Source organism: Sorex araneus, chromosome 1 (genome assembly GCF_027595985.1).
Source record: "Sorex araneus isolate mSorAra2 chromosome 1, mSorAra2.pri, whole genome shotgun sequence".
Lineage (NCBI taxonomy): Eukaryota > Metazoa > Chordata > Mammalia > Eulipotyphla > Soricidae > Sorex > Sorex araneus.
The window spans coordinates 384,818,208-384,844,939 of record NC_073302.1 but is presented as its reverse complement, the minus strand read 5'-3'; the positions used below and the strand labels follow the sequence as shown (position 1 = coordinate 384,844,939).

General features: G+C 40.1%; 1 protein-coding gene across 5 annotated transcripts in view; it reads right to left on the bottom strand.

Annotated features, from left to right (window-relative positions):
• Window positions 1-6,310: 6,310 nt before the first annotated feature.
• The window catches only part of SLC25A13 (solute carrier family 25 member 13), a 201,395-nt gene continuing 180,973 nt past the window's right edge, over window positions 6,311-26,732 (bottom strand). For all 5 annotated transcript variants that reach the window (XM_055119718.1, XM_055119721.1, XM_004602204.2 and 2 more), the window contains 4 exons: window positions 14,193-14,331; window positions 8,250-8,408; window positions 8,059-8,149; window positions 6,311-7,475 (listed from right to left, as the gene is read on the bottom strand). In XM_055119718.1, coding sequence (XP_054975693.1) covers window positions 7,295-7,475; window positions 8,059-8,149; window positions 8,250-8,408; window positions 14,193-14,331 — 570 coding nt within the window. In that variant the 3' untranslated portion in view covers window positions 6,311-7,294. The remainder of the gene's footprint in view (window positions 7,476-8,058; window positions 8,150-8,249; window positions 8,409-14,192; window positions 14,332-26,732) is intronic.

Sequence of the window (26,732 nt, the reverse complement as noted above, 5' to 3'; positions counted from 1 at the left end):
TTAAACCCATGGGGCAAATGCTTCAAGTTTACCTTAATCCTCTCTTCACTGACTTTAATAGGTCATAAAACAGTTTAAGATGAACCTCAAAGCTTTGTCAGAATTCACCTGGTCCTCAGGCTCTAGAATTTTTTTGAGATAGTCAGAGTACTTAACATGGCAAATGAAATCCCTCTTCATTTCTCAATGTTTAGATGGCCATATCTGATACTGGGGACAATGAGAAATTCTGGGGGAGTGGTGGGGTGGGGTGTGACATCATAAGAACTTTCTGCATTTTGTTTTCCTGAGAACTGTGGTAGGCAAAGGGCAGAGCTTGGCTGCCATTACACTGGGACCCTAATCTTGACTTCCTCCTTTTCTAGCTGAGAGATGTGAGTAAGATCCCTAATTTTGAGCCCAGCTTTTCTCCTTTTTAGTTAGCAAACCAGTACACTCCACGAAGGGTTGTGGGAAGATTTAATGAAGTCATGTCTGGCATGTAATACCATCTATTTAATGAATCTATACTGGCCAAAGACCTCCAGGGTGAGGCAGAGTTTACTTGCTTATGTCCCATTTGACAACAGTCAAGCCCACAGAGCAGGTCCATTATCAACTTTCGGCACACATTTCCCATCCCGACCGATACCTCTCAGTGTCTGTGTTGCAAGCCATAAAGCCCAAAAGTAGAGAGAGACTATGGGGAATATTGTCTGCCATGCAGGCAGGGGGAGGGTGGGAAAGGGGGGCATACCAGGGATATTGGTGGTGGGGAATGTGCACCGGTGGAGGGACGCTGTTTGATCACTGTGTGATTATAACTCAAACACGAAAGCTTGTAACTAACTCACGGTGATTCAATAAAATTAAAAAACAAAAAACCCACAGAGCAGGAGCTGTGGGAAATAGCAAAAGATGATGATGACATGGTGACGGGGGTAGGAGAGATCAGGGGCAGGGCTTTCCTGTCCTTTTCCATTAAGCAGTACTTCCTTTTCCATGAGGCTAGTACGGAGGAGTTAATGGCACTCACCCTGCATGCTTCTGAACCCCCTGGATTCCCCAGCACCACGTGTGGTCTGAGCAGTGCTGGGTGTGTTCCCTGTCCCTTCGAAGTAAGATCAGAATGCGTCGGCCCATGTCTCTTCCGACAGCTTCTATTTAATTACCTGGTGGTGTGCACCGAGGCACGAGGATGGTGCCATGGTTTTCTAAATGGTGCAGCCGGGTTCCCAAATGCCTCACACACTGCATGCCCTGGGTGCCACAGCACGTGCAGCGCATCCAAGGAAGGAGGAGTTCGTCCGAGGGCTAGTCTGCCCAGTGGTACTGTGCCTAGGGTTTCGGGGAACTGGACCGAGCCGGAGTCAAGTCCGAGGCCGAATTGGATGAGCTCAGTTGGATTAGCTCCTCCCAGAAACATGGCTGGAAATACCCAGAAAGCTTGGTGAACTTAATTGCTCTCCCACTGGGGGATCAAAGCTCAAGTACATGTGGAAGGTGGGGAGGGAGGGAAGGGGAATGGTGTACAACCACCTGTGCACTGGTCACTGGCTACCCATTGGCTGTTTTGGACAAAAGGTGGTGGAATTGTGAAAGGATTTTCCAGAGGGGCCCCGAAGAGGTATTTTCCTGATTGACACAGTGCCACCAGAGCATCAGACAAAAAAGTCACTGTTCTTTAAGATGATAACAAAAAAGAGTTAAACATTTACTCTAGGATGTTTATCAGTTTGTTTCGGGACCACACCCTGAGATGCTCAGGGCCTCCTGCTTTAGGATCACAAATGGAGTGCTGAGAAATCAAACAGGACCCTGTGAGCCCTGTAGGTTAAAAGCCTACTACAAGGCAAGTGTTTTAACCCTTTTACTATCTTTTTCTATCTTACTGGCCCCTAATTATGAGTGTTTAAATTTGATTTGCATGTGTTTATTTACATGCCAGTAACAGGCTCCAGAGAAAAGCTCTCTTCAATGCAGATAGATTCAGAATAGATAATATAGTTCATGCAGATTGTGCAAATAAACGAGTGGTTTTCAAAATAAAATAAAACAAAACACTAGAACTGCTCTACTACAAAATTAAATATCCTGCAAAAGGGCATGCGGCCTGTCTAACTGAATCAGAACAGTGGTGGGCACCATAGCCCGGTGGCCAGACCAGTAAGCTGGGGGTGTCTGTGACCTTGAGAAGCAAGCCTCAGACAGGCACAATTAGTGGGTCTTCTTAACTTTCTTTCTAAAGTTATTCGAGGGGACTGTGGTTTTGCTTAAGGCAAACCCTCCTTAAGAGCCGGGAATCTAAAAACAAACAACATTATTTTATTAGGTTACCCCAGCAGATGAAAGCATAGTGTTCCATTTGGACTCTTTTTGGAGTCAATTAATGCATTAGCTAAAAACAAACCCTTCTGAAAGCAAGTTCCTGTTGTTTTCAACAGCTCTAAAAGAATGCTCAACTACTGTGCCCCTCAACTGCCAGAGAGGAACAGAGAGGACTGAGCTGTAAATAATTAGAATTGATTAATAAGGAAAACTTTTTGATATATCTCAATCCCAACATTATCTCAAAAGGTGTGGATTTTTAAAAAAGCTTTATTATTTATTTCTAAATGTTTTATTTTTTTGTTTAGGGGCCATATCTTCTGGTTCTCAGGGTATACTCCTGATTCTGTGCTCAGGGGTGACACCTGACTGTGTTCAGTGAACCAGCGTGGTAGTGGGGATGCGAGCTGGGGTTGGCCAATGCAAGGCAAGCATGTTAACTTCCATCTCCTCACGCCTACAGCTTTATTTATAACAAGATGCAGGAAATTTAAGTCTTTCTAAGTTATTCTAAAGTTCTAATTTAGATAAATTAGAACTGGTACATTAGAACTATAGCTGCTTTAATAAAAACATATTTCTGACTTATGAATATATGCTGTGAAATATGCTGTGATTGCTTTTCAACTATGGCTTTAACTCCAATAGCAGAAAGAGCCTGTAGAAGAGAAAATAATAAATCATTCATTGAAAAATATATCTCAAAAATCCATCATCCACCCCTTCATCCACCCATATAATAACCAAGATCCCAGTAAGTTCCAGGCACATAGGACAATAATCAGATATAGGCCCTGCCTTCTTGGCAGTCCACCCTGGACTTTCAAACTCAAGATTGGTATTATTTTAAAAGATAGAGGTGATATGCTTTCAGCTGTCTCAGACATTAAAAAAGTAGTAACCCCCCTGTAGTCTTCATAACATGGAATATAGAACTTCTTTAGTGAGGGTGAAGGTTTTTTCCCCTAAAAGTAAAACAAAAGAGAAAGCACATCCCATTTGTGGCAGTACCATTTGTGAAAAGAACATTTCACTTCTTTTACCAGGGAATGTACTTTTTGTTTGTGCACCTCCTGTACTCAGGGCTTACTTCTGTCACTCTCAGAGGATCATACAGGGTGCCGGGGATTAAGCCTGGGTCATCCACATGCAAGGCAAATGCTTTATTCATGAATTATCTTTCCATCCCATCAATTTTTTTTCTTTTTGGGTCATACCTGGCGATGCACAGGGGTTACTCTTGGCTCTGCACTCAGGAATTATTCCTGGCGGTGCTCAGGGGACCATATGGGATGCTGGGAATTGAACCCGGGTCAGCAGCATGCAAGGCAAACGCCCTACCCACTGTGCTATTGCTCCAGCCCTCCATCCCATCTTTTAAAAAATCTTTGGAGGGAGATGATACAGGAGTAAGGTACTTGCCTCGCATGTGGCTGACCCAGGTTGATCCCTATGCCACACAGAGTGCAACACCAGATATGTTCCCTAAGCAGAGAACCAGGAGTAAACCCAGAGCAACTGGGCTGACTGCACCCCCCCCCCTCAAATCTCTAGAAAAATCTACATCCTGAAAACATTTGATTACCCTCAATTTAGAAGAGGATTTTGCTCAGTGGCAAGGATATAAATTCATCCCCCATAAGTACAGCTTCTGGGGTAAAAAGCACATGGTGACTTTGAGAGTAAATCCAAAAAGGTGGATTTAAAGGAAATCCACCAGTGCAGGAATTAACAAATTCCATTGATTTCTCTCTTACCTGAGGCTGACTTGCTGAACAGCTAGAGGTGGTTACAGTTTCAAGCACAATTTGTTCCCGTTTTTTTTTATTCCCACTCACTAAAGTTATGTGCTGTTAAACATTTCCAGAAGACTGTCAAAATGTAAGCATCCTGAGGTTTACATAGGCCACACCATTAAATAATACATAAGCACAAAATTTTAAACATTGTTTTCCAGCAATGGTAAATATTTTAGCTAAGTAAAAACTGAAGCTTGAAATGCAATAAGCATTTAAATGACTCCTTTCTGTGCCAGGACTCTTATTTTCCCCTGTGCAACCCTGGCTGCTGGGATTAAGGCGACCCCGGGGAGTTCAGCAAATGGTTGTGGGTTATGAGGTGTAGCATGAGCTTGGCGACAGCGTGCCACCCAGCCTCAAGAAACCCAGCCACGACTGGAACCCAAGAATCAGTGTGTTCACTTTGTGGTCAGGTTCACATTTTTCCCCCTCCTTGGGAAAAAAAAAGCTGCTAAGAGAGTCAGGAGTCTCCCCTACCCCCAGGCAACCACGAAGTAGACTAAGGGCAAAGCTGAGAGATTCTGGGGCTCGCAGAGCAGGGGGAGGCCAGACCCCTTGGGTGGGCAGGCATGCCTGTGGGAGTTACACTGCTTTCAGTTCTTCAGTATCAAGGAGGGAAATGGCCTGGCTGCAGCCACAGCACTGGAGACCTATTGTGCTATCACTTCAGGAAGAAGGAAAACCCAGAACAAATTTGAGGTGGTTTTCACCACAGGGTGATTGCAGTCCTATTTAGGGATGTCACAGTCACACCACCCACTGAGCACAACTCAGATGGAAATTTGCCTTCCTTCAAAGTGTCTCAAGTCTCTGCTATCCCCCAAAAGAACCAAAATTCTTAAAGGGACACAGCCCTGTGACCTTATATATTATGACTTCCTGGTTACCTCTGGCTTTCACTTACTACAAGAGGTTTGACCTTGGCTGCAGGTAAATCTAAGTAAAGCCAAGCCGCTCTCCCAGCAAATTCAAGAGCTCTTAAGGGACGCAGGTAGGGCAATACAGCACTATTGAGATTAAGTCCATATTAAGAGCATAGGAATATGATCCTAAAAAAATTTCAAGCGAGTGAGGAATGCAGAGATGCACGCTTAAGAAACTTTTCTTTGTCTGTCAGTCATGCCCAAGAACGGCCTCTGGTGCCATATAAGCTCATTAATGGCCATGATCCAGAGATTTACAAATCTCTTGGAAGAGAGCAATATTAGAGCAACATGCTGCAAAGGTGCCTCCGAATCCCGAAGTCACCATCCAGTTAAAAAAAATTACATCAGCCTCAGCTGTATAACTGTATTTAAAATTTTAGAATTCCTGGAGCATCTCATACTCTCTGTACACCACTGATGTAGCAAGAGTAGCACAACACATTTGATGGTGTGTAAAGTAGATGGTGTATAAAGTACAGACCAAAGTGTAAGCCCTTTTAACATTATTAAAATTTCTAGGACATATTTAATATTGAGAATAAACTATAAATACAGATATCCTATTGAACAGGGTTGGGGTGAGAACAGTGTCTTCTCTTGGGTTTTATCAAGCCCAAATCATGGAGGGAGCTATGTATGCATTTGTCTTATTTTTAGTGAGAATCACCAAATTTTTCACCCACTTAAAAACAAAAGACTTCTGGATTTGTTTCCTCATTTGAATTTTTAACAGTAACATTAACCTTTGGCCTCCAGCAAGATAGAAATTGAAAAGTGGAATCCCTGAAGGAGGGAAATTTGGGGAATTTTTCAGAAGCCTTTTCAAGAACATGATGGTAGCCTAAGCAGATAAGCCCTCAATTCTGTTCAAGACTTTCTACTTATCGCAAATAATTATGATGTTGACCAAAGATGACAATATGCCAATTATGACCACATGTATGATTTTGGCATGAGGAAGAGTCAGAGATGATAAGAAAATACAATAATAATCATCTCATACCAGTTTTCATGCCCAAAACACTACTGAAAGTACCGGAGATGACCAGAATAAGTGCCAGTTACCTATGTCCCTTGCTTTTCCAGGATGAAATGTAGGTTCTCTTACTCATGCTGATCGCTGATGTTATCTGAAGACAAGGGTCCACGTTACCTTAAGAGACGAGGATTTTATGTTTGTGTCAGTCTGAACAAAATACATTTCAGTGTGAACTATGGAGCCCAATGTCAAGACTGTTGTCATTTACCACATGGCGTACACAAGAGGAAATGACTCAATAGTTTTAAAAATAGTTTATTTACTCCCTTCCAAACACACAGCCTTCTGACCATTATGCAAGGCACCACAAATTAAATAAAAATTAAAACATTAATGTTAGAGTATATTTGTCTTACATGATTCAAGATAAAGTGGAATTTAAAAGCAAATGAGTGCCAATTATGGGTGGGCTCAGGGAATTTGGGCGGGTAGCAGTCAGATGGGGATATACACTTCACTACACTATGCACTGAACTAGGAGAATTAGCCTGTTTTACATCATGTCAGCAGTTATCCAAACTAGTCCATCCAAAAAAGGTGCAACATCTCATCACTTCTCTGTCCACAAAATAAAATGCCAACATCACTTCCAGAAAATACAAGAACTTCTCTTTAGTGGTTTTGATACCAGTAACAGAATGATTATTAAACATCTTCAGTATGGTTTCCATTACAAAAAGGAATAAAAACCTCCATGTTTCAAACAAAAGTTTCATAATATGATCCGGAGACAAAACAAGTGCATCCTTAAAATCTGAAACCAGATTGGCTGTTTAGGACAACTTAACATTTCTTTCATTATTTTTTGTTATAAATATATGCCCAGTTTCCCACTGAGTCAAATGTATATGAAACAGTTTGCTGTGAACACTATGATTGTCTTTCTGTAACTTCTTCAGGACTAAAATCCTAGTCCAAGGAGAACAGCTCTAATTTCTATTCTGACAAACTCATTTCCTCAAATCATATTAGAGTCGACCGAAACCCAGCAAATGTTTGATACAAAGGCCCCCCAAATAATAATTATTCAACATTTCCAATGATCAGGTTAAAGGAACATACAGAAGATATACATGATTATATTTTATAAAAAGCCTTGCACAGAATTTTCAACTAGAAATGGAAGTGAAAAGAATGAAACATCACTCCAATCCGAGATGCTAGGTTCCTTCCCACTGTAACAAGAAAGTGGCAGCAATACTCCAGGCTCAGTCCTCTGACCGTCATCCACTAGTAACTTTTGAGGTAGAAGCCGATGACTTGAAGAGAGGTAAGTAAAGTCCAAATTTATTTTCAATCCCTGCAAATGTTGCGACTGCCAGTTTATAGCCCCCCACATGATCGGGATTGGGAGCAGGCAGCTTGAGCCTGGATTTGGAGCCTGGCTCTGATCCCACGTGTTTCCTAAAAAAAAAAAAAAAAAAAAAAAGAATCTGAGCTTTGTATTATTTTATTTTGATGGGGTCACAAATAATGTTTGTACCTTAGCTCTCAGGAGCCCTATGTGGTACTGCAGATTTGAACCGGAGTCAGACACATGCAAGGCAGGTACCTTACCTACTGTGTCACTGGCCCTGTCATACACTGCAGTAGTTTATTTATTTATTTAGTTTTGCTTTTTGGGTCAACCTGGCGATGCACAGGGGTCACTCCTGGCTCATGCACTCAGGAATCACTCCTGGTGGTGCTCAGGGGACCATATGGGATGCTGGGAATCGAACCCGGGTCGACCGTGTGCAAGGCAAATGCCCTACCCGCTGTGCTATCGCTCCAGCTCCACTGCAGTAATTTAAAGAATATTTTCAGTATGGCACATTGTATCCAGGACCAAACGCTACACCTCATGTCTACAAGACAGGTGCTCCAGCTCTTAGTTATGCCTGGGTCCTTATTCCCACACTTCTTATTTCATCATAAGGACTAAACTGCCACGCCTTTCTCAATGATGCCTGAGCATTAGAAGCTGCAGATTTAGTGGAATACTTACACTCCTCCAAAATCAATGTAGAACCATCGCTGTAGCAGTTCATAAGTCAGCAAAGTTACACCAAACTGCGGAGAGGACCTAAATACACGAGCTTTGAAAAAAATGGGAGAGAACAGAAAATTAGATACAAAAACTAATTTGCAAAATATTTTTGCAAAGGTTTAGTTACGAATGATTTTTTTTTTCCATACCAGCAGCTCCTTTCCACAAAGCTTTTGGGCCTTCTTCCCGAAGAATCTTCCTAAAGCAGTCTATCACACCGTTGTAAGTAGTTTGGCCAGCCCTGGCAGCCACCTGTAATCGAGTCTTGATAACATCAGCAGGGGTCACTAAGGATGCTGCAGGCATACCTGCAGGAGTGACAACACATCAGAGTCTGGTCACATATTCACTATATAAAAATAACTGTGCTCTAAACGGATGGTCTCAGGAAGACAGTTAAGAACCCAATGAAATCAAATGTCTATTTCACTGTCCTCTCTGGGAAGCACAGCGGTGACTATCTGGTTGGTGAATGGAGATCACCATCCACCTACAGGCACTCCACTTCTCCTTCCCTCAAATCGCGTCCTCCAATGTACACATTCCTTAAAATTAATTAAAAACAAAAAAGACATTATTTTCCAGTAACACTTAAAAACAAAAAGGAATTATTTTCCCATAACACTATTTCAAAAGATCAAGAATAGATAGGAAAAGTCAGTGTTGTTTTTTTTTTCTTTCATGTTGAAATTAGAAACTTGCAAAGTTAATAGGTCCAATTTTTCAGAGGTGAAGCTTGTTATGTGTTTCCTCTTCATGCTTTTCTGTGGCTGCTGGCAGTCACAGGAGGTGCTTCTAGCACACATACAGCCACCCCCAGCCTCAAAACCCTAACCTCTCCAATTACATCAGAAAAATGCTACAGATAGCTAAGCAAACAGTGTGTGTGTGTATGTGTGTGTGTGAATGTGTGTGTGTGAGTGACTGAGGGGTGGAGCTGGGTGGGTGAGTAGAGGAGACTCCACCGATAACACTTCAGAATTCCTTTTTCTTCAGTCTGACATCTCTAGAAAAAAAAATGTGACAGAAAGTTTAAAATTTATACTGGCTGGTAATCAATGAAAAAGGAACAACAACAAAACCCTTCCAAAATTACCAATGGGAAATTTTTCTACAGTCAACTTTACCCAAAATGGGGCAGTCCATGTTTAGATTTTTGAAAAGCAAGACTGTACTCAGAAGACACTGTCTCTTATGGTTTTATTACTTTTCCATTATGAACCTATTCCAAACCAAATTGGTCAAATGCAGATGCATAAATCTCCTTTGCTTTTTTTAAGGCTTAATAATTCTGTAAGAATTTCTGTCCAAACCAACGTGGTCTGGCTCACAACTACATCTTATCCTTCTAACAGACAGCTTTAAAGTTACAGTATATGCATGCGTCTGGGGAAATCTGCATACTACATGTTTGCATTTACACTACTAAGCGGTATCTCTTCCTCTTTCCTCATTACTCAACTCCACAGACATTAATCTTAAGTAACAGTTTTTATAAAATGCATCACATTTTTGCATGTGAAAAGCTCACTTTATATCCAGTGTTTCACTAGTAAGTCTTACTGAATTTCCTATTGACTTGGAGGAATTATTTTAACTTTGGAGCCAGGAATTTATCCTCCAACATAATGGAAGGAAACAGGAAAAATGCTTAGAAACCCACTGTATTCACACTACCAATTTTGTCTTACTTCCTGGTTTAGACAGAGTTTAGTGTGGCTGTCTGCTTTAGAAACGCAACAGCCCTTACAATGGTATACAGGGATGTAAGAATGTGACACTGAAGGACTGGAAGGCAATAAAAGAAGTAATAAGTTTCTGTTAGAGAAGTTTTCATGGATAGTTTTCATGGGGGTGAGGAGCAGGGAAGAATGACTGGTGTGGTGAATAAAAATACCAAGAGAAACTTGCACGATATTTAGTACATCTTCAGAATGCCTAGTGTGTTGAATAAAAACACCAAAAGAAACATGCTGGATATTTACTACAACTTTTCAGTAAAGCTTATTTGTGGTATGTGGGTTGCTGAGATATGGCAGCCTAGGAAGTGCCCTTCATCATGTCCATTCCCAGGTCTCAGTTTTCCTACAGAGAAGGCTGCTGGGTATTGTGAGAAATTGTGTCTACACCATAGTTTTGGCTAGGGAATCTATGGTGTGGAGATTTTTTACTTGAACTTGGAGAATAGCACCCAAATGCTCCAAATAAAGCCAGGAAAGAAGCAGATACAGGTGAGAGCTTGACCACCAAAGATCTGTTTGATTTTCAGGGTTAGGGTGGGCTAGCAAAGATTTTGAGTGACTTTTCCTGGTCTGTCCTGGTTTCTAAAAGTCTAAGGAAACTGTTCTCATGGTGATTCAATAATAAATAAATAAATAAATATGGCATTAGTGGTCCTCAAAAAAAAAAATAAAAACACACAAGACCACTAATATCAAATCAGGAACACAAATGTTACCAATAAAAGATTCAATATTTATTATTTTTATATTTCAAAAATAAATAAATAAGTAAATAAAAGTCTAAAGAAACATTAAAGCTTTATGCGGATGTGTTTTTTGAATAATAAAAAAAAATGCAACAAACTGTGTCTTATACATTCCTATGCTACAGGAAAGGAGAAGCTGAGGAAGAAGGATAAAAGAAAAATGAATGTATTCTGTAGTACCTAGGGTACTTAGCTTCTAAAATGGCCATTGGTGATCTTTGCCTCACAGCTCTAGGTCTAGAAAGTCTCCTCTCATCTAACAATCAGCTGTAACCAACAGGATAGTGTGATGTGTGACTTCTAGAAGCAAGGTGTGGCTTCTGTTTTGCTTTCTCTTTCATTCTCCCTGTCTTCCTGCCCTCAAATGCCCACACCAACCCACATCTGATCTTGAGCTGAAGGAAGCCAGCTGCTATGTGCAACTTATGGAAATGTGCAACTTATGGAAATGCCACAAAATTTAGGCATCTTGCCAATAACCACGGCAATGAAGCATCTTGTAAGTAAGCTCTCCAATTCCAGTCAGGACACAGAACCCAAGGTACTATTTGACTCTGTACTGACGGCAATCTCACGAGTCACCTTGAGCCAAAGAACTTTCCCTCCTGATATAGAAACTGTAAAATGATGAACATTTGCTGTTTTAACCTGCTAAGTTTAAGAGTAATTTGTTATGCAGCAACTGATAAGAATACTAGAAGTTATCTGGAAAACAGCTCTGAGAACTAAAATTATAGCGGTCTGGGGATGTAAATACTTTCAGAATAGCATGCCAATACCTTGAAAACAATTGTATTTTTCATTAAAAAAACTCACTTTAGGGACATGTTCTTTACAGTATATGATTCAAAACACCAAAAAAAGCAGAAAATTAATTTTTATAATATCATGCATTTACCTTTTTGAGAAAACTTTAAATTAATTTTCAGATAATTATCTAAAGTTGAAGACAGATAAGCAGGCAAAAAAAAAAACCCACGTTATTTTTTGTTAGTTTATTTGCTTATTTTAGGATCTGGGCCATACTCAGCTGTGCTCATGGTTGACTCCTGGCTTTGTGCTGAAGGATCATCATGGCAGTGCTTGTAGCACAGTATGTGTATCACTTACTGTGCCCAGTGATACAATGTGTATCACTTACAATGCCCTGTGATACAGGGCATTGGTCCCCTGCAAGGAAAGAAACTTAACCCCTGTCCTATCTCTCTTGCCCCTTTACTTATGCTTCAAATGCCATATAATAAAAATATGTGTATTACTAGTAAACTTTTAAAACTGCTTCATAAGTTCCACATACTTTCTTGGATATCTATTTAGTTTGGGAGTCAGACCCAACTGTTCTCAGGACTTACTCCTGGTTCTGCATTCCTGGTAGGGTTCCAGTGCCAGAACCCAGTACTAGAACCTGGAAGCATGGTAGCCATGTATAAAGCAAGCACCTTGACCACTGTACTATCTCTCTGGCCCTCTAAGGATTATGATGATGATGATGATGATGATGATGATGATGATGAAAATTGTTAATTAACTTAATCCTCATAATAATCTGTGTGACTAAAACTATTTTTTTAATGTAGAAGTACTGCTATTTATTTAGCCATTGAATAAGATGATTGAATTGGGTGTGAAACTCCACAAGACTAAGACTATTTTTAACACTTCATTTTTATGGTGAAATAAGCAGAGGGAAATTAAGTAATTTGTATAGGTCACAAAGTCCTGAGTAGAGAAAGTGGAATTTGAACCTGAGTATTCTGACTCTACAGAACTGCCACTAACCATTTGCACTATGATGGCTACCAATTCTCCAATATATAATGTCAAATATCACATACACATAGTGTGTGTAGCTATGTTAAAAACTTGGAAAAAATTAGCAAATATTCACAATGGTTGCTAACTTAGTGCAATAATGGAAAATATATTATTCGTCTTTCAAATCTTCCTAATACTTGACAATGAGCAACACCATTTTCATAATATAAATAGAAAAGTAAACCTCAGGAGACAAAAAAAAAATACATTCCAGTAGCATGGTTAGCCTCAGAAACTCCTACTCATAGATAAACTAACTTCTGTAGAGCTATCTTCCACAAAAAAAGAGTTAAAGACATTATTTTGTGGAAAAAAAGGATTAGAGAGAGAGTCCTGACTTTGAGTCTGATTTCTTATATTTACCTTTTGATTTCACATATGACTTTTGGAGTGATTTATAATCAGGCACTTATATACTGGTAACAATTACTGACTGCTTACTACTATTTACTATATGCTAGGCCCTACACTAAGTCCTTCACATGGGTGCTAAGGTTTGTTAACACATTAAATGTTTGATCCATTCTGGGATTTAATCAAGAGAATTCCAGCCCCTTTAGACTCTCTGGACAAGATGCGGCATCAAAGAATAAATTGATTCCTATAGGAATAATCATATTTATTCTAGATATTTACATTGGAAACAAAGTCAAGCTCAGTATCTAATTTTTCCTTTAGGTATTTTCACTGTATATATAGTCCTTTGTGAGGTTCAATTAACACAATACTCTGTTCCTTACACATAGAAGAGGAATCAGATATCTAACAGGCCCAAGTCACTTCATTTCTTTTATCTGAATGACAGAAGCTATTGCCCAAATTCTCAACCTTTGTTAATTATTTCAGTTAATTTTTTTTAACTTCCAGTGGAACAGTTTTTACTCTTATCTAGCAAGTAAAACTACAAAATGATATGGAAATTGAACTGGAATCCAATAGTACCACAAAATACACCAAATTTTAATGTCATTCTTTGGGAGTTAAGAAATTAGCCCTGACCTGGAGAGAAAAGCCTAACAGGCTGGAGAATATGGGCTGTTTGTGGGAGGCCCAGATTTGACCCAAATTCCTCCGGGATCAATACTGAAGGCACTGAAGTAGTCCCTAGACTGCAGAGTGTGGCCCCCAAACAAAAACAAAAGTAAAAAAAGTAAATAAAAGGAAAGAAGTTAGGGCTGGAGCAATAGTATAAAGGGCAGGTGTTTGCTTTGCAAGTGGGTGACTTGGGTTCGATCACAGGCAGCCCAAGCTTGCTGAGGGTGATCCCTGAATGCATAAGCACTGGGCATAACTGGGTATGATCCAAAAACAAAAACCAAGAAGCAGGCGCATATACTGCCTGAGCCTGTGTGCTTCTTGACCGAGCACATGGCCGAGCACATGTGGTGCCTGAGCACATGTGTCGCCCGTATCTCCCCTCTTAAGATGTGTACTTGCGTGGGGAATCCCACCTTCTCTCTTGAGTGCATTTCTCTCTCTCTCTCTCTCTCTCTCTCTCTCTCTCTCTCTCTCTCTCTCTCTCTCTCTCTCTCTCTCTCTCTCTCTCTCGCTCTCTCAAATCTATTTAGTTCAAAAAAAAAGAAGCAAACAAACAAGAAATTAAAACAAATCTAATAGTCCAATCTACTACAAATAAGACTAATTTATTTGCCATTTCTTTTCAGTAGTTCAAAGCAATCTATAGTTATCTCATATATACCTTCAAGGAATGAAAGCAAAAAAAATAAATAAATAAAAGAGCAAAGTAGAGGGGTGGAGGAAGCTAATAAAGGTATATGAGGACACTCACCAGCTATGGCACCAGCTAATAGCAGGCTTCCAGGGCTAATCTGCCCATCTTCATTTGTAAAAGAAGCTTTCATATGAGCATAGCACGGGAAGTAGATGGCAGAGAAAGGAATGTCCCGCAGAAAACATGCCTTGGCACCCTGCACATTGGAAAAAACAAACAAACAAACAAACAAACAAACATGAAATGCATATTCTATCAAGAAAACTTCACTGAGACTGGAGAGACAGAACAATGGGTGAGCCATCCGTCTTGCATGTGCCTGACCCAGGCTCATTTACTGGAATCACATAGATCCCTTAGCACCTCCACGAATATCCCTGATCTCAGAAGATAGTAATCCTGGAGAAAAGCAAATGTGTACTTATAGTCTGAAGGGTAAATAGGAAAAATAAATCTTGCAAGTAGCACTGTAGCACTGTCATCCCACTGTTCATCAATTCGCACGAGCTGGCACTAGTAATGTCTCCATTGTGAGACTTGTTACTGTTTTTGGCATATTGAATATGCCACGGGTAGTTTGCCAGGCTTTGCTGTGGAGGCGGGATACTCTTGATAGCTTGTCCGGCTCTCTAAGAGGGACAGAGGAATTAAACCCGAGTCGGCCGCATGCAAGGCAAACATTTTACCTGCTGTGCTATCGCTCTGCCCATCTTGCAAGTAATGAATCTAAATTTTAAGTCATAAATTAAACTAAGCTTATTGTGTGGTATGTGGAGGGCAGAAGGCAGGAGCACTCATTCATTCTCTTATTAAATCACTTTTGGATTTTTTGTTTTGTTTTCTGGCTATACCTAGTGATGCTGAGGGCTTACTCCTATGCCCAGAGATCACACCTGTGGGCCTGGGGGACGAAAAGGGATTGAAACCAGATCAGCTGCAGGCAAGACAACACCTTACCTGCTATCTCTCTGTACTGTCTCTCTATACTCTCAAATCCCCAATTTTGGATTTCCATCTGTGAACCTAAGTCCCTAATGATAACATTTCAAGAGGAATTTATTCTCAAAAGATGGGCAGCACAAAACATGACATCTCACCGTTAATATACTAGAAAATAAACCAATTATATTATGATAAAAATTCATAACAAAAGAAGGGCAGTAGGAACCTTCCTCAAGAGAGTAATCACCATCTTTAACAAAACCACAGTATCAATCTTAGTGGTAATAACTGAAAGTACTCCTTTTGAGATCAGGCACCAGGCAAGGATGTCTACCGGCTGCAGTTTCATTCAATATAGTATTCGAAGTCCTAGCAATTTCTAACCAAGCAAGATAGAGGAATCGATGGGATTCAAATTGGAAAAGAAATAAAATTATCACTATTTGCAAATGACATGACAATATAGATACAAGAACCCAAGAGCCCACAAAAGGCTCATGGAAACAATAAACCAACACAGCATTAACTGGCTACAAAGTCAAAACACAAAAATCTCTCACATTCCTATACATAAATAATGACCCACAAGAGAAAAAGATCAAAGAGTCCAATCCACTCACAATATTGGCCCAAAACATTAAGTACCTAGGTATTAACTTAAAAGATTTGAAAAATCTATACCATGAAAACTATGAATCACTTAAGAGAAGATGACCTTGGAAAAATATTCCCAGTTCAAAGATTGGAAGAATCAATATTGTCAAAATAATCATCCTACTAAATTATTATATAGGTTCAATACAATCCCCATTCAAAGTCAGATGACATTATTCAAGTCAGTAATAAAGCATCTCACATAACCAAAATCATACTGAGAGTAAGAAACTGGGAGGTTTCTTATTACCTAACTTGAAATTATACTATAAAGCTATAGTGATAAGTATCAGCACAGTACTGTAAAAAGGATAGACTCCCTGATCAATCAATGGGTTAGGATCAAGAACCCAAGATGAATCCCCAGATCTATGGTCAACTAATTTTCAACAAAGAAGTTGGGTAGAAGAAGTGGATTAAATATCCCCTTTTCAGGGCTGGAACAATAGTACAACAGGGAGGGCATTTGCCTTGCAAGCAGCTGGCCCGGGTTGGATCCCTGGCATCATGTATGGTCCCCCGAGCACTGCCAGGTGTGATTCCTGAGTGCAGAGCCAGGAGTAACCCCTGAGCATCGCTGCGTGGACCCCCACAAAAAAATCCTTATTTCAACAAATGATGAAGGGAAAAACACATTAAAAAAAAATGAAGCCAGGGGTTGGAGCAATAGTAGTGTGTAGTGCCTTTGCCTTGCACAAGGCCGACCCGGGTTCAATTCCCAACACCCCATATAGTGCCCTGAGCATTGCCAGGGGTAACTCCTGAGTGCAGAGCCAGGAGTAACCCCTGTGCATCACCAGGTATGACCCAAAAAAAAAAAGAAAAAAAATGAAGCTGGATCCATATCTCACAATTTACACAAAACTTAATTCAAAGTGGATCATGGATCATGAGATCAGATTAGAATCCATAAAATACACTGAAAAAAATATCAGCAGAACAGTCAAGATTTGAACTCAAAAGTGTTTCAATGACATGATTCCATTGTCAAAGACAACAGAAACAAAAATAAACAAAAATAAATCAAATTCAAGAGTTTTGTATGATAAAAGAAATTTGAGCTAAAACTAAAAGACACCCAGTGTACAATGAGAGAAAATATTTGCACTCAACACTTCAAAGGTTTAATATCCAAGATATATAAAGAACTCACAAAGATCAACAACAAAAGCCAAAAATTAAAAAACTTTCAAAAAATAGGGAGGGAAATGAATAGCCATATCTTTAAAGAAGAGAGACAAATAGCCAATAGGAACATAAAAAAGTATTAAACACTTGTTATCAGAGAAATCCAAGTTAAAATACAATGCGATATCTCACACCATGAGAATGGCACATATCGAGAAAACTGGGAATAATTTGTGTTGGTGGGGATGTGGTGAAAAAGCAACTCATTCACTGCTTGGTGGGATGTCGTCCAGCTTACTCCCTAAGGAAAACTGTATGGAGACTTCTCAGAGAAGTAAGAACTGAGCTGCCATCAACCCCAAAATTTCATTTCTTTGTATCTATCCCCAAGACACAAAAATATTCATTCGAAAGAACATACACATGCAAATGTTCACTACAGCACTTAGCACAATAGCTAGGACATGGATAAAATCTAGGTGTCCAATGATAGAAAAGTGGATCATGAAGATGTGGTATATATACATAATGGAATACAATGCAGCTGAAAGGATGAAAGCATGCAATTGTCTGCGACATGGACAGAACTGGAGGCTCGCAATGTAAGTCAGTAGAACAAATATCAAATGATCACACTTATTGGTGGCATACAGAATAAAAGGACAAGAGTAAACATGGTATCAAAAGGGGATACCTAGACTACACTGGCTCCTATATTATAGGACTGCAGATAAGGAAGAAATGAAAGCAATGAGGGGGGAGAAGAAAAAAACACATGGGAGGTAATAGATGTAGGGGGCAAGGACCTCAGATACATTGGCAGTGATAATGTATGATATACTTATAGATTTGGCCACAGAACGAACAAAATAGAAAGCATGAGATACAAACTACAATAACCAAATTTTAAAATGAGCCTGTGAAAAAAGGCAGGCTGGGGGCTGGAGCAATAGGCCAACCCGGTTTCGATCCTCAGCATCCCATATGGTCCCCTGACCACAGCCAGGAGTAATTTCTGAGTGCAGAGCCAGGAGTAACCTCTGTGTATCACCGGGTGTGACCCAAAAATCTAAAAAAAAAAATTTCTTTAATGTAAAAAAACAAAAAAAAAGAAGGCAGGCTGCAGGGAGGGAATCTAGGGATGTTAGTGGAGGGAAGTTGATGCTAGTGATGGGGTTGGTGTTGTAATATTGTATGCTGGAAATTCAACTATAAATAACTTTATAAATAAACATTCTTACTTTAAAAAAAAAAAGAAGAAAAAAACCCGAGATGTGTGCCCAGAAATAGGGTTAAAATATAATGAACTGAACACTACCAGGTATGGCCTCCAAACAACAACAGTAATAAAGAAATAAAAACAGTAATATGTAAATATGTATCTTAGGCAGGGCTAATGGAAAGCAAGTCACCCCTGTATCAAATTTCCACCAAATTTACAGATTCTTGGAAGAAAGTAATGAATCCATCAAGAGTCAACAGACTGAGCCAAGTCAGGTGACATTTACTGAGTGATGTTAATCTAGTGATGTTGGATCCTGGGCATTTTTGCTTAATGCGAGGCTGCAATCTCTCAAATTTCCTTATCACAACACATTTGCTATTTTAGCCTTCGCTTTTTTGACACCATTATTATCCTCCAGCCTTAAACTGAGCATATGGGTAATAAAACCTCAGTGTTTTTCATATTAACTGCTATTAACCTAGCCTACTGTAACTTTATTAGTTGCTTTAAACAAGTAATATAAGCAGTACTTTATGCTAAATCCTATTAAACTTCACCTATCCTTCCAACCAGAACAAATGCTTGGAATCTGAATTCTGTCATGTTGGCTATTCCTCAGTCAACTTTCCCATGGATTTGTTAAGATGTCTTTGTTCATTCTGAGTAGCTTAAAAAAAAAAAGAAAGAAAAAACCCCACCCAAACCCAGCAGACTCACATCTAGCACTGCCAATGAACCCACACTTCTGCATCTTGTCTACCCCCAAACATTAAATGCCTAGATGAAATCAAGAGCCACAAACTTCACCACATCCAAATTCTTCATTTTATACACGTGCAAACTGACACCCAGAACAGTTAATCTATCAATTGTACTTTTGTTGAGGACTATGCTGTTGACTTGCTTATGGGACAGTCTTGGCGGTAATGGCAGAGATGGAGCCAAAACTGAAGACTTTTGAGTTCTTTCTACCTTGACCACTGCCAAACCCCACCACACTCAGTTAGTTCTCTCTCTCTCTCTCTCTCTCTCTCTCTCTCTCTCTCTCTCTCTCTCTCTCTCTCTCTCTCTCTCTTTTCTTTCTTTCACTTTCTTTCTTCTCCTCCCTCCCTCCCTCCCTCCCTCCCTCCCTCTTTCCTTTCCTTTTTTTTTTTTTTTTTTTTTGCTTTTTGGGTCACACCCGATGATGCACAGGGGTCACTCCTGGCTCTGTACTCAGGAATTACCCTGGCAGTGGTCAGGGGACCATATAGGATGCTGGGAATCGAACCCAGGTCAGCCACGTGCAAGGCAAACACCCTACCCACTGTGCTATTGCTCCAGCCCCTACTCCAGATTTTTCAAGGGTGCAAAATACAGGACAGCACCAAAATAGTACAAATTTTCATCATTTTTTCTTTAGTTATAATCTAGCAAGTTACTCTGTAAAGTTAACATCATCACCCTTTAATTTTTCTCCCTTTCTCTTACAAGCCTCCAAATTGCCCTGTAAATTCCGCTGGGTCCTGCCCACATGCAGACCCTGACCAGTAGTAGATACTCAAAGGAAAAACCTAATAACCAACTCGAAGAAAGATTAGTTCGATTTTCTTTCTGCCCTACTCTCTCAATAGAGGAAAACACAAGTGTAAAACAATAATATGGAAGCTGTTGTAACTAAGTTACCTCAATCAAAAAAAAACCCTTCCTAACATTTTTTCCTAGAATGTTTTTAGTTAACAATAGACTAAAAAAATTCTATTCTCGCCAACCATATATAAGTATCATACTAATGTTTCCAAATACATTTAGGAGCATTTCATTAAAAAATAATCCCGGCATTCAAGAGCTATTGCCTGCTTGCATGGCTATGAGCTCAGTCTTGTCTTCTTTCTTTCTTTTTTATTTTTTTGCTTTTTGGGTCACATCTGGCAATACACAGGGGTTACTCCTGGCTCTGCACTCAGGAATCACCTGGCGGTGCCCAGAGGACCATATGGGATGCTGTGAATCGAACCCAGGTCGGGCCATGCAAGGCAAAAATGCCATACCCACTGTAGTATTGCTCTAGCGCTTTGTCTTCTTTTTAAAGTCATGATGCGTGGCTTTTTGTAGGGCATAGGGTTAAAACAGTATGGTCTGACATCTTTATTCTTCAGCAATATGGCCAAAATTTCCTTTCAACTTGCTATGAAAACTAACATTACCTTTGGTCTCGCTTCCCCTGAAGATCAAGCCCAGTATTTTCCCCTTCCCAGAGCTATCCTCTCCCTATTCAACATGATCAGAAGGTAAAGATACCTAATGCCCCTTTCATCAGATCAAGAACATCTATCACTCTGCATCCTCTTTGATGATTGCTAAGCTGGGAACACCAACCTCTTACAAATACTTCTTCATTCACTTAAACCCCAAAAGTCACCTTTTCCATTGAGGCTCCTTTAATTGGGAGGGAGATAGGTAGCGGGTTTCACGTGGCTCCACAATGTCTACACTTCTCAGTGCTGTTGAGTTTTCTCCATGCTTTTGTATTTTCCAATATTGCCTCTTCCAGAGGGTAAGAAACCAAGGGCCAGGATATAAAGTCTTATTAAATTTTAAAAACACTATCTTTGGCTATCATTCGGGGAATAAGATATGCCTATTTCTGTTGACATTGAACTGGCTTTGACAGTTTCGGGTGGCAGGGGGGAAGAATGAGATAAATAGGCTCTGGTATATGTTGCCAGCTTTCTCCAAGGTAAACTTATCAATATCTTAGAAAAAAATGTTAGAAAACAAAACCAAACTTTCAGTGTTTCTTCCAGAGGGAACCACAGATTGCCAGGGATTGACCCTGTATCACTGTCACTCCGTTGCTCATCGATTTGCTTGAGCGGGCACCAGTAACGTCTCCATTGTGAGACTTCTTGTTACTGGTTTTGGCATATCGAATACAAGGTAGCTTTCCTGGCTTTGCGATGTGGGTGAGATACTATCGGTAGCTTTTTGAGTTCTCCAAGACCCCAAACAGCTAAAGCATATACTCTAGTGAGCTATATCCTTGGTCCCTAATTTTCAGGATTTCAAAAATAAGAAACATTATTTGCTAGGGGTATCTAAAAAAAAAGGTAAGAGGAAGTAGTAGATAAATTTATGTTTAAGTATTAAAGTTTTCTTTTTCCGGGGTGGGGGGGAGTGTAGTCTTTTTTTTTTTTGTATGAGACAGTAATTAACCCATCTATCTTATGCAACATGGCTTCAATATAAACAGAGAGCCATGAGAACTATAACTCATGATACAAGAAGAGTAGAGAAATAGCATAAAGCAGCCAGCTGTTTTTCCAAGAATGGACTATCCCTCCTTTTCTAAATATACAATAAATCATATCTCAGTGGGACGTAATGCTCTGATGGGTTTTTTTTTAAAGTTTGTTTTTTTCTGTGCTAATGTATTTTAAGAGAGACTATTTCAAAACAGCCCCACGTGTCAAAACATCTCCAATATCAGGGCACGTGTCTGACATGTTCTGGCCGTGACGTGGTTCCAAGCACTGCATTCTTCACCCCTAGTAGCACCAGGTGGCCAGGTGTGGCCTTGGTGCACATATACTAGACCTGAGTACTACCAGAACTACCACATTTTAAAATAAATGAAGAAATAAATAAAAAATAGCTTCAGAGGTTTGAGGGGGAAATGCTTAGCTTTAGCAAAAACAAATGAGAGCAAATAAAATAAAATAGGAAGAAATGGTTAGGAATGTGTTATATTTATACAAGCTAGAGTGGAATGTTAAGACAAAGAGGCTTTGCTTTCTAAACTAGCTGCTTGAAAAAAGAAGAAAACGGAGAAAGAAAGTGAACTCATGGAACTGCCACCAGCCCAGCTCCCTGGAGGTAGGGCAACCCAGACAGAGTGGATGCAACATTTAAAAACTCAGATTTTTACTGAGGTCTTGAGGAACACCAGGTCTAACCTCTCTCCATCACTGTAGTGATGAGCGGAGGGAGAAATCAAGCTCCCAACCTCACTGTCAAAACTTCCTCCCTTGGCTGCTTTCTTGAGGGTGGGGGAAGCCAGGAGTTGGAGAGCAAATGAAGTAATCATTGTGAAGTCCTGTGTGAAGTGTTCGCTGCGGTCAAGACTCGAGGGGGAGGGGTGATGAAGTCTGTTTCCTGGCCTCTCTGGCGCCTGCCGGGAGCACCTGCTCAGGCACTTCCCTGGAGCAAATCACTCTCACACCCTCGGCATCAAAGCCCAATTCCCAAAGAAGGCTAGCTCGGAGAGCAGGGCTGCAGAAACAGGCATTGACTTATTAAATTTCCCTGGCCTCCCTTCCCTACCATTTCCTTAGGGTCTGAGGTGTAAAGGCAGGTGCCAATTTGTAAGGCTGCCTTAGGCAATACCTGACCTGTGGCTCAGGCACAATGAAAAGGAAGGCAGGATGTGAAAAGGGCTTTTAAAGTTCCAAAGGTGAAATGTTTCTCTCCCAGATTCCCTGATAAATCTTGCACTTTGTGGTGAACACCCATTCTGTCCTACAACAAACATAAACCTGTTTGACTTGAATCTTACCTGCCCCATTTATAATTTTTACTAAGTGAACAGCCACTCTGGCCAACACACACACACACACACACACACACACACACACACACATTTTGTGCCAAATGCGTGCGCATTTTGGTCATTAAAAATCGAAAATATTACAGTGTGTGTATTACCTAATTACTGAAATGTTCCTGCTCCATAAGAACAACCCTTCCCCACATTGCAGCCCTTTGGTTGGCCCTGAATTTCTTTTGTAAACATAGTAAAACTGTCTGGGGGAAAATTAAAAAATGCAAAATACAATCACCTAATTTCTTACTATTCATTAAAGCACCTCCTCTCCAAAGAGAGGCAATTAGTGTCTATATTTTTTCATTTTTAAATAAAAGACACACTAATAACAGCCGGAATGATAAAAGCCTTCTCTGGGAGGACCTGGGTGTAAAATGACTTGAATCGAAACTATTTGACTCTGGCTCTATTCCAGTTCTGGATCAGTTAAAAGTCATCATTCTACACAAGGTCCAGGAAAGCTTCTTTAGCTAGGGGTAGGTCTCAAGAGTTGAGAAAGGCCAATTAGACAGGCTTAGAGATGCTGTCCACAGTGTCACCTTGGCAAAGGAATTACTTATTTTGCTTTTCACGCCTTTTTTCTTATCCTCTTTTTTCAGATATGAATATTATATTGAAAGTCCGAGGGAGCGTTAATCAATTCTGAAGTTGATGGAATCATCCACTCAAGTTTACTTGCAGCTTTGTCTGATACAAAACTGTCAAAAGATATAACTCTCTCTCTCTCTCTCTCTCTCTCTCTCTCTCTCTCTCTCTCTCTCTCATTGGTCATTGGCCCCATACTCCCCAAACTCTCCCTATCCCTCAAAGCTCTTCATTTTAGAAGATATCACACCTGCCCAGTCAATTTGGAGGGAAAACCAGCTCTGAAGGATGGTAACTGATAAAGAAGTCAGGGCCAGGGCAGGTCTTTTCACATGCTAATTCCTGCTTATTCTGGCTGTACCTGCAAACAGGGCTCTAAACAGACTATTTCTAATACAGGGAAAGGTAATTACACTCACAAAGGCACCTCTGTGTCGGGGCTGGGCACCAGGAGCCAGCAGGTCTGGGAGACGGAGGCTTAACAGAGACTCCTGCAGTGAATGCACATTGTCTAGCATGGGGGGAAATGCCAGACAGGGGGGACCCTGCAGCATTCAAGACAACAGTGGTGCACCTTGTCTAAGAAGGTTATTTAATGCTCCTGGCACCTGTAGTTAGAGCCACCCCTCTTTTCCTACCTTACAGGTTTGAATTTATTTGGCATGTATAATTGTATATTTTGATCCTGGAGCTACAAACAATGGGCAGCATGTCATGTCTTGATCCCTAAGCATTCCTCATGGTTTCCTCAAGTGAATTAACCCTGTATACACAACCTGGCAGCACCTCTCTGGCCCAAGGAGAGGGGACAGCTAGGTCCCACATACCTGAGATCTCAACACAGTGAATTTCAGTATCTTGCTGAGATATCACTTGTGTAATGGCCTATTATGCGACTTATGTCATTGCTGCTAAAACCAAGTAACCATATGAAATATCCAGGGCTGTCATCTGATTCTTCTAGTCTAGCATTTTTTAGGATAGTATTCTCCCTGGTTTTGTTAGGAATTTCAATGAGAACTTCCTGGCAACTTCAGAGGTCATCTGCAGCTTGGATCTCAGACACTTAACATTTTGCCAGTGACCCTTTTGTATCTGGATTTTTTTTTTAAATGTACTACTTATTAAAATTCTTGAGTGTGTGTAGCCTGCATGGCAGAGCCTGGCAAGCTACCCATGGTGTATTCAGTATGCCAAAAATAGTTACAAGAAGTCTCACAATGGAGACATTACTGGTGCCCGCTCGAGCAAATCGATGAACAACGGGGCAACAGTGCTACTTATTAAAATTATTTTTAACAAGAACTTTATGGCACTAGAATTATATGGTTCTACTCTCTTAACTTTGCACTGACAACTGTGAATGTAACAACACTATATTCATTTTAGTAAGTATGGTACCTAGAAGTGTGCAAATCTTCAATAAAAATCTGTGCATGAATGAATATCTTAAGAAATCATTTACTAGTATTTTTCAGACCCACTTTATAGCTTTTTCCAGTTCATTCATGTCTTCTAGGAATTACTTTATGAAGACTTTATTTGCAAGGTCTCCTTTTATTATTATTTCCAAATTCAAAGCATAATGCCTGGTGCAGAGAGGGATAGTGATCCCACCTTTGACTATCATGCAGAAGTAATCACACTGCAGAGTGAAAGGAATTACATATATCTGCAAGAATCTGTTAGCTGACGTCTTATTTTAAAACTTAACAGTAACTGCCATGTCATGAGTAATGTTAAGTTCTAGTTAATGCTTTTCTCATTTATTATTTTAGTAAGTGCTTAAAATTCCAAGAATACGTAAATGCTATTACTATCCTCTGTTCGATAGATCATGTATTTGGAACAGGGAACAGACACTTTATTACTATTATTACTGCTGCTGCTGCTGTTGTTGTTGTTCTGTATTTGGGTCACATCCGGCAATGTTCAGGGTATACTCCTGGCTCTGTACTTAGGAATTACTCTTGATGGTGCTCAGTGACCATATGGGATGGCAGAAATTGCAGTCAGGTTGGCCAATTGCAAGGCAAACACCTTACCTGCTGTACTATCTTTCTAATGCTTGAGAACAGATCAATTTTTTAACAATATCTTTTCAGTTTGTTCTCTTTTCTTTCTTTTTTCCATCTGAGGAAAGTACCCCTGGCAGTGCCAGGGGCCAGAAGACATATGTCCAGAATTATTAAGTGGAGGCAGGTGATACTGGTGAGTGAACCTTCTGTATACAAGACAGGTGCTTGAGGGCTGCAGAGATAGCACAGTAGGTAGGGCTCTGGCCTTGCATGCATTTGGGGTGTTAGGTTTGATCTCCAGTAACCCATATGTTCCCCCTAGGAGTAACTGCTGAGCATAGAGCCAGCAGTAAACCTTAAGCATCATTGGGTGTCTTTTTCATTTTATTTAAGCATCAAAACAAATAAAAAGGATGTGTGCTCAATCAGGGCCACATCTCAGACCCTCAGTTTGTTTTCTTTACTTTATTACTTCTTTTACATTATTATTAGTCTTTATTCTTTTAAACTAACTCTTAAGCACAACACAGATACCATCACTTAACTTTCAACACTATTTTAAAAGTTGTATCATAACAGATGCAACCCCTGACCCCTTGAGGTACCTCCTATCCTCTCTTTAAGTACTAAAATAACATAAAATGTCTAAAATGTCCATGCTATGACAAGATTTTGGGGAGGGGGCAAACCTAACTGTGCTCAGGACTATTTCTAGCTCTGCACTCAGGGATCACCCCTGGTAGTACACAGGGGACCTTATATGGGAATGGGGATAGAAGCAGGATTGACTGCATGCAAGATAAACATCTTACCTGTACTATCTCTCGGGCCAGCACAAGATATGTCTGACACTTCTCAGGACGGCACAAATCTACTTTTGAATATAAGTAGTTATTGTCTGAAAGTACGGTGGGGCTCTTACCCAACTGTCAGATTAAGACTCTGCTTAGCATTGGTCCTTCATTCTGTTGCTCTTACAAGAGTTAAAACAAACAGGACTCCTCACCTTATAATGGATAGAATAGTTTAAAATTCTATAAATAATTGGTATAAGACCTAAACTACTTTGTTTTCACTCAAAAAAAAAAAAAAAAGAAACAGAGCACAGTAGTCATTCTCCTACAACAGTCAATATTTAGTAATAAAAACAATCTCTTAACTACCCTGATCCAAGCCCTGTACTTCCATGATACTTAGTGTCCACTCAATTCTTTTCAACTTCGTTTCCCTGGCCTGTTCACTGTCAACAAAGGCACCAAACCTGCCAACTGCTCTATACCCTTGCTTAGCATGCATATCCTTGTTTTCAAACTTCCCTGAATTATCAGCCATGTGTTCTCTCCTATCTGGTTATGTAACAGCTCAGGTTTCAAAGAGAAACTGAATTGAGTTTGAAACCCAGTCCCCATTTACTTACAAGGTATGTGACCTTGGACAAATTACCCTAAACCCATCAAGGCTTC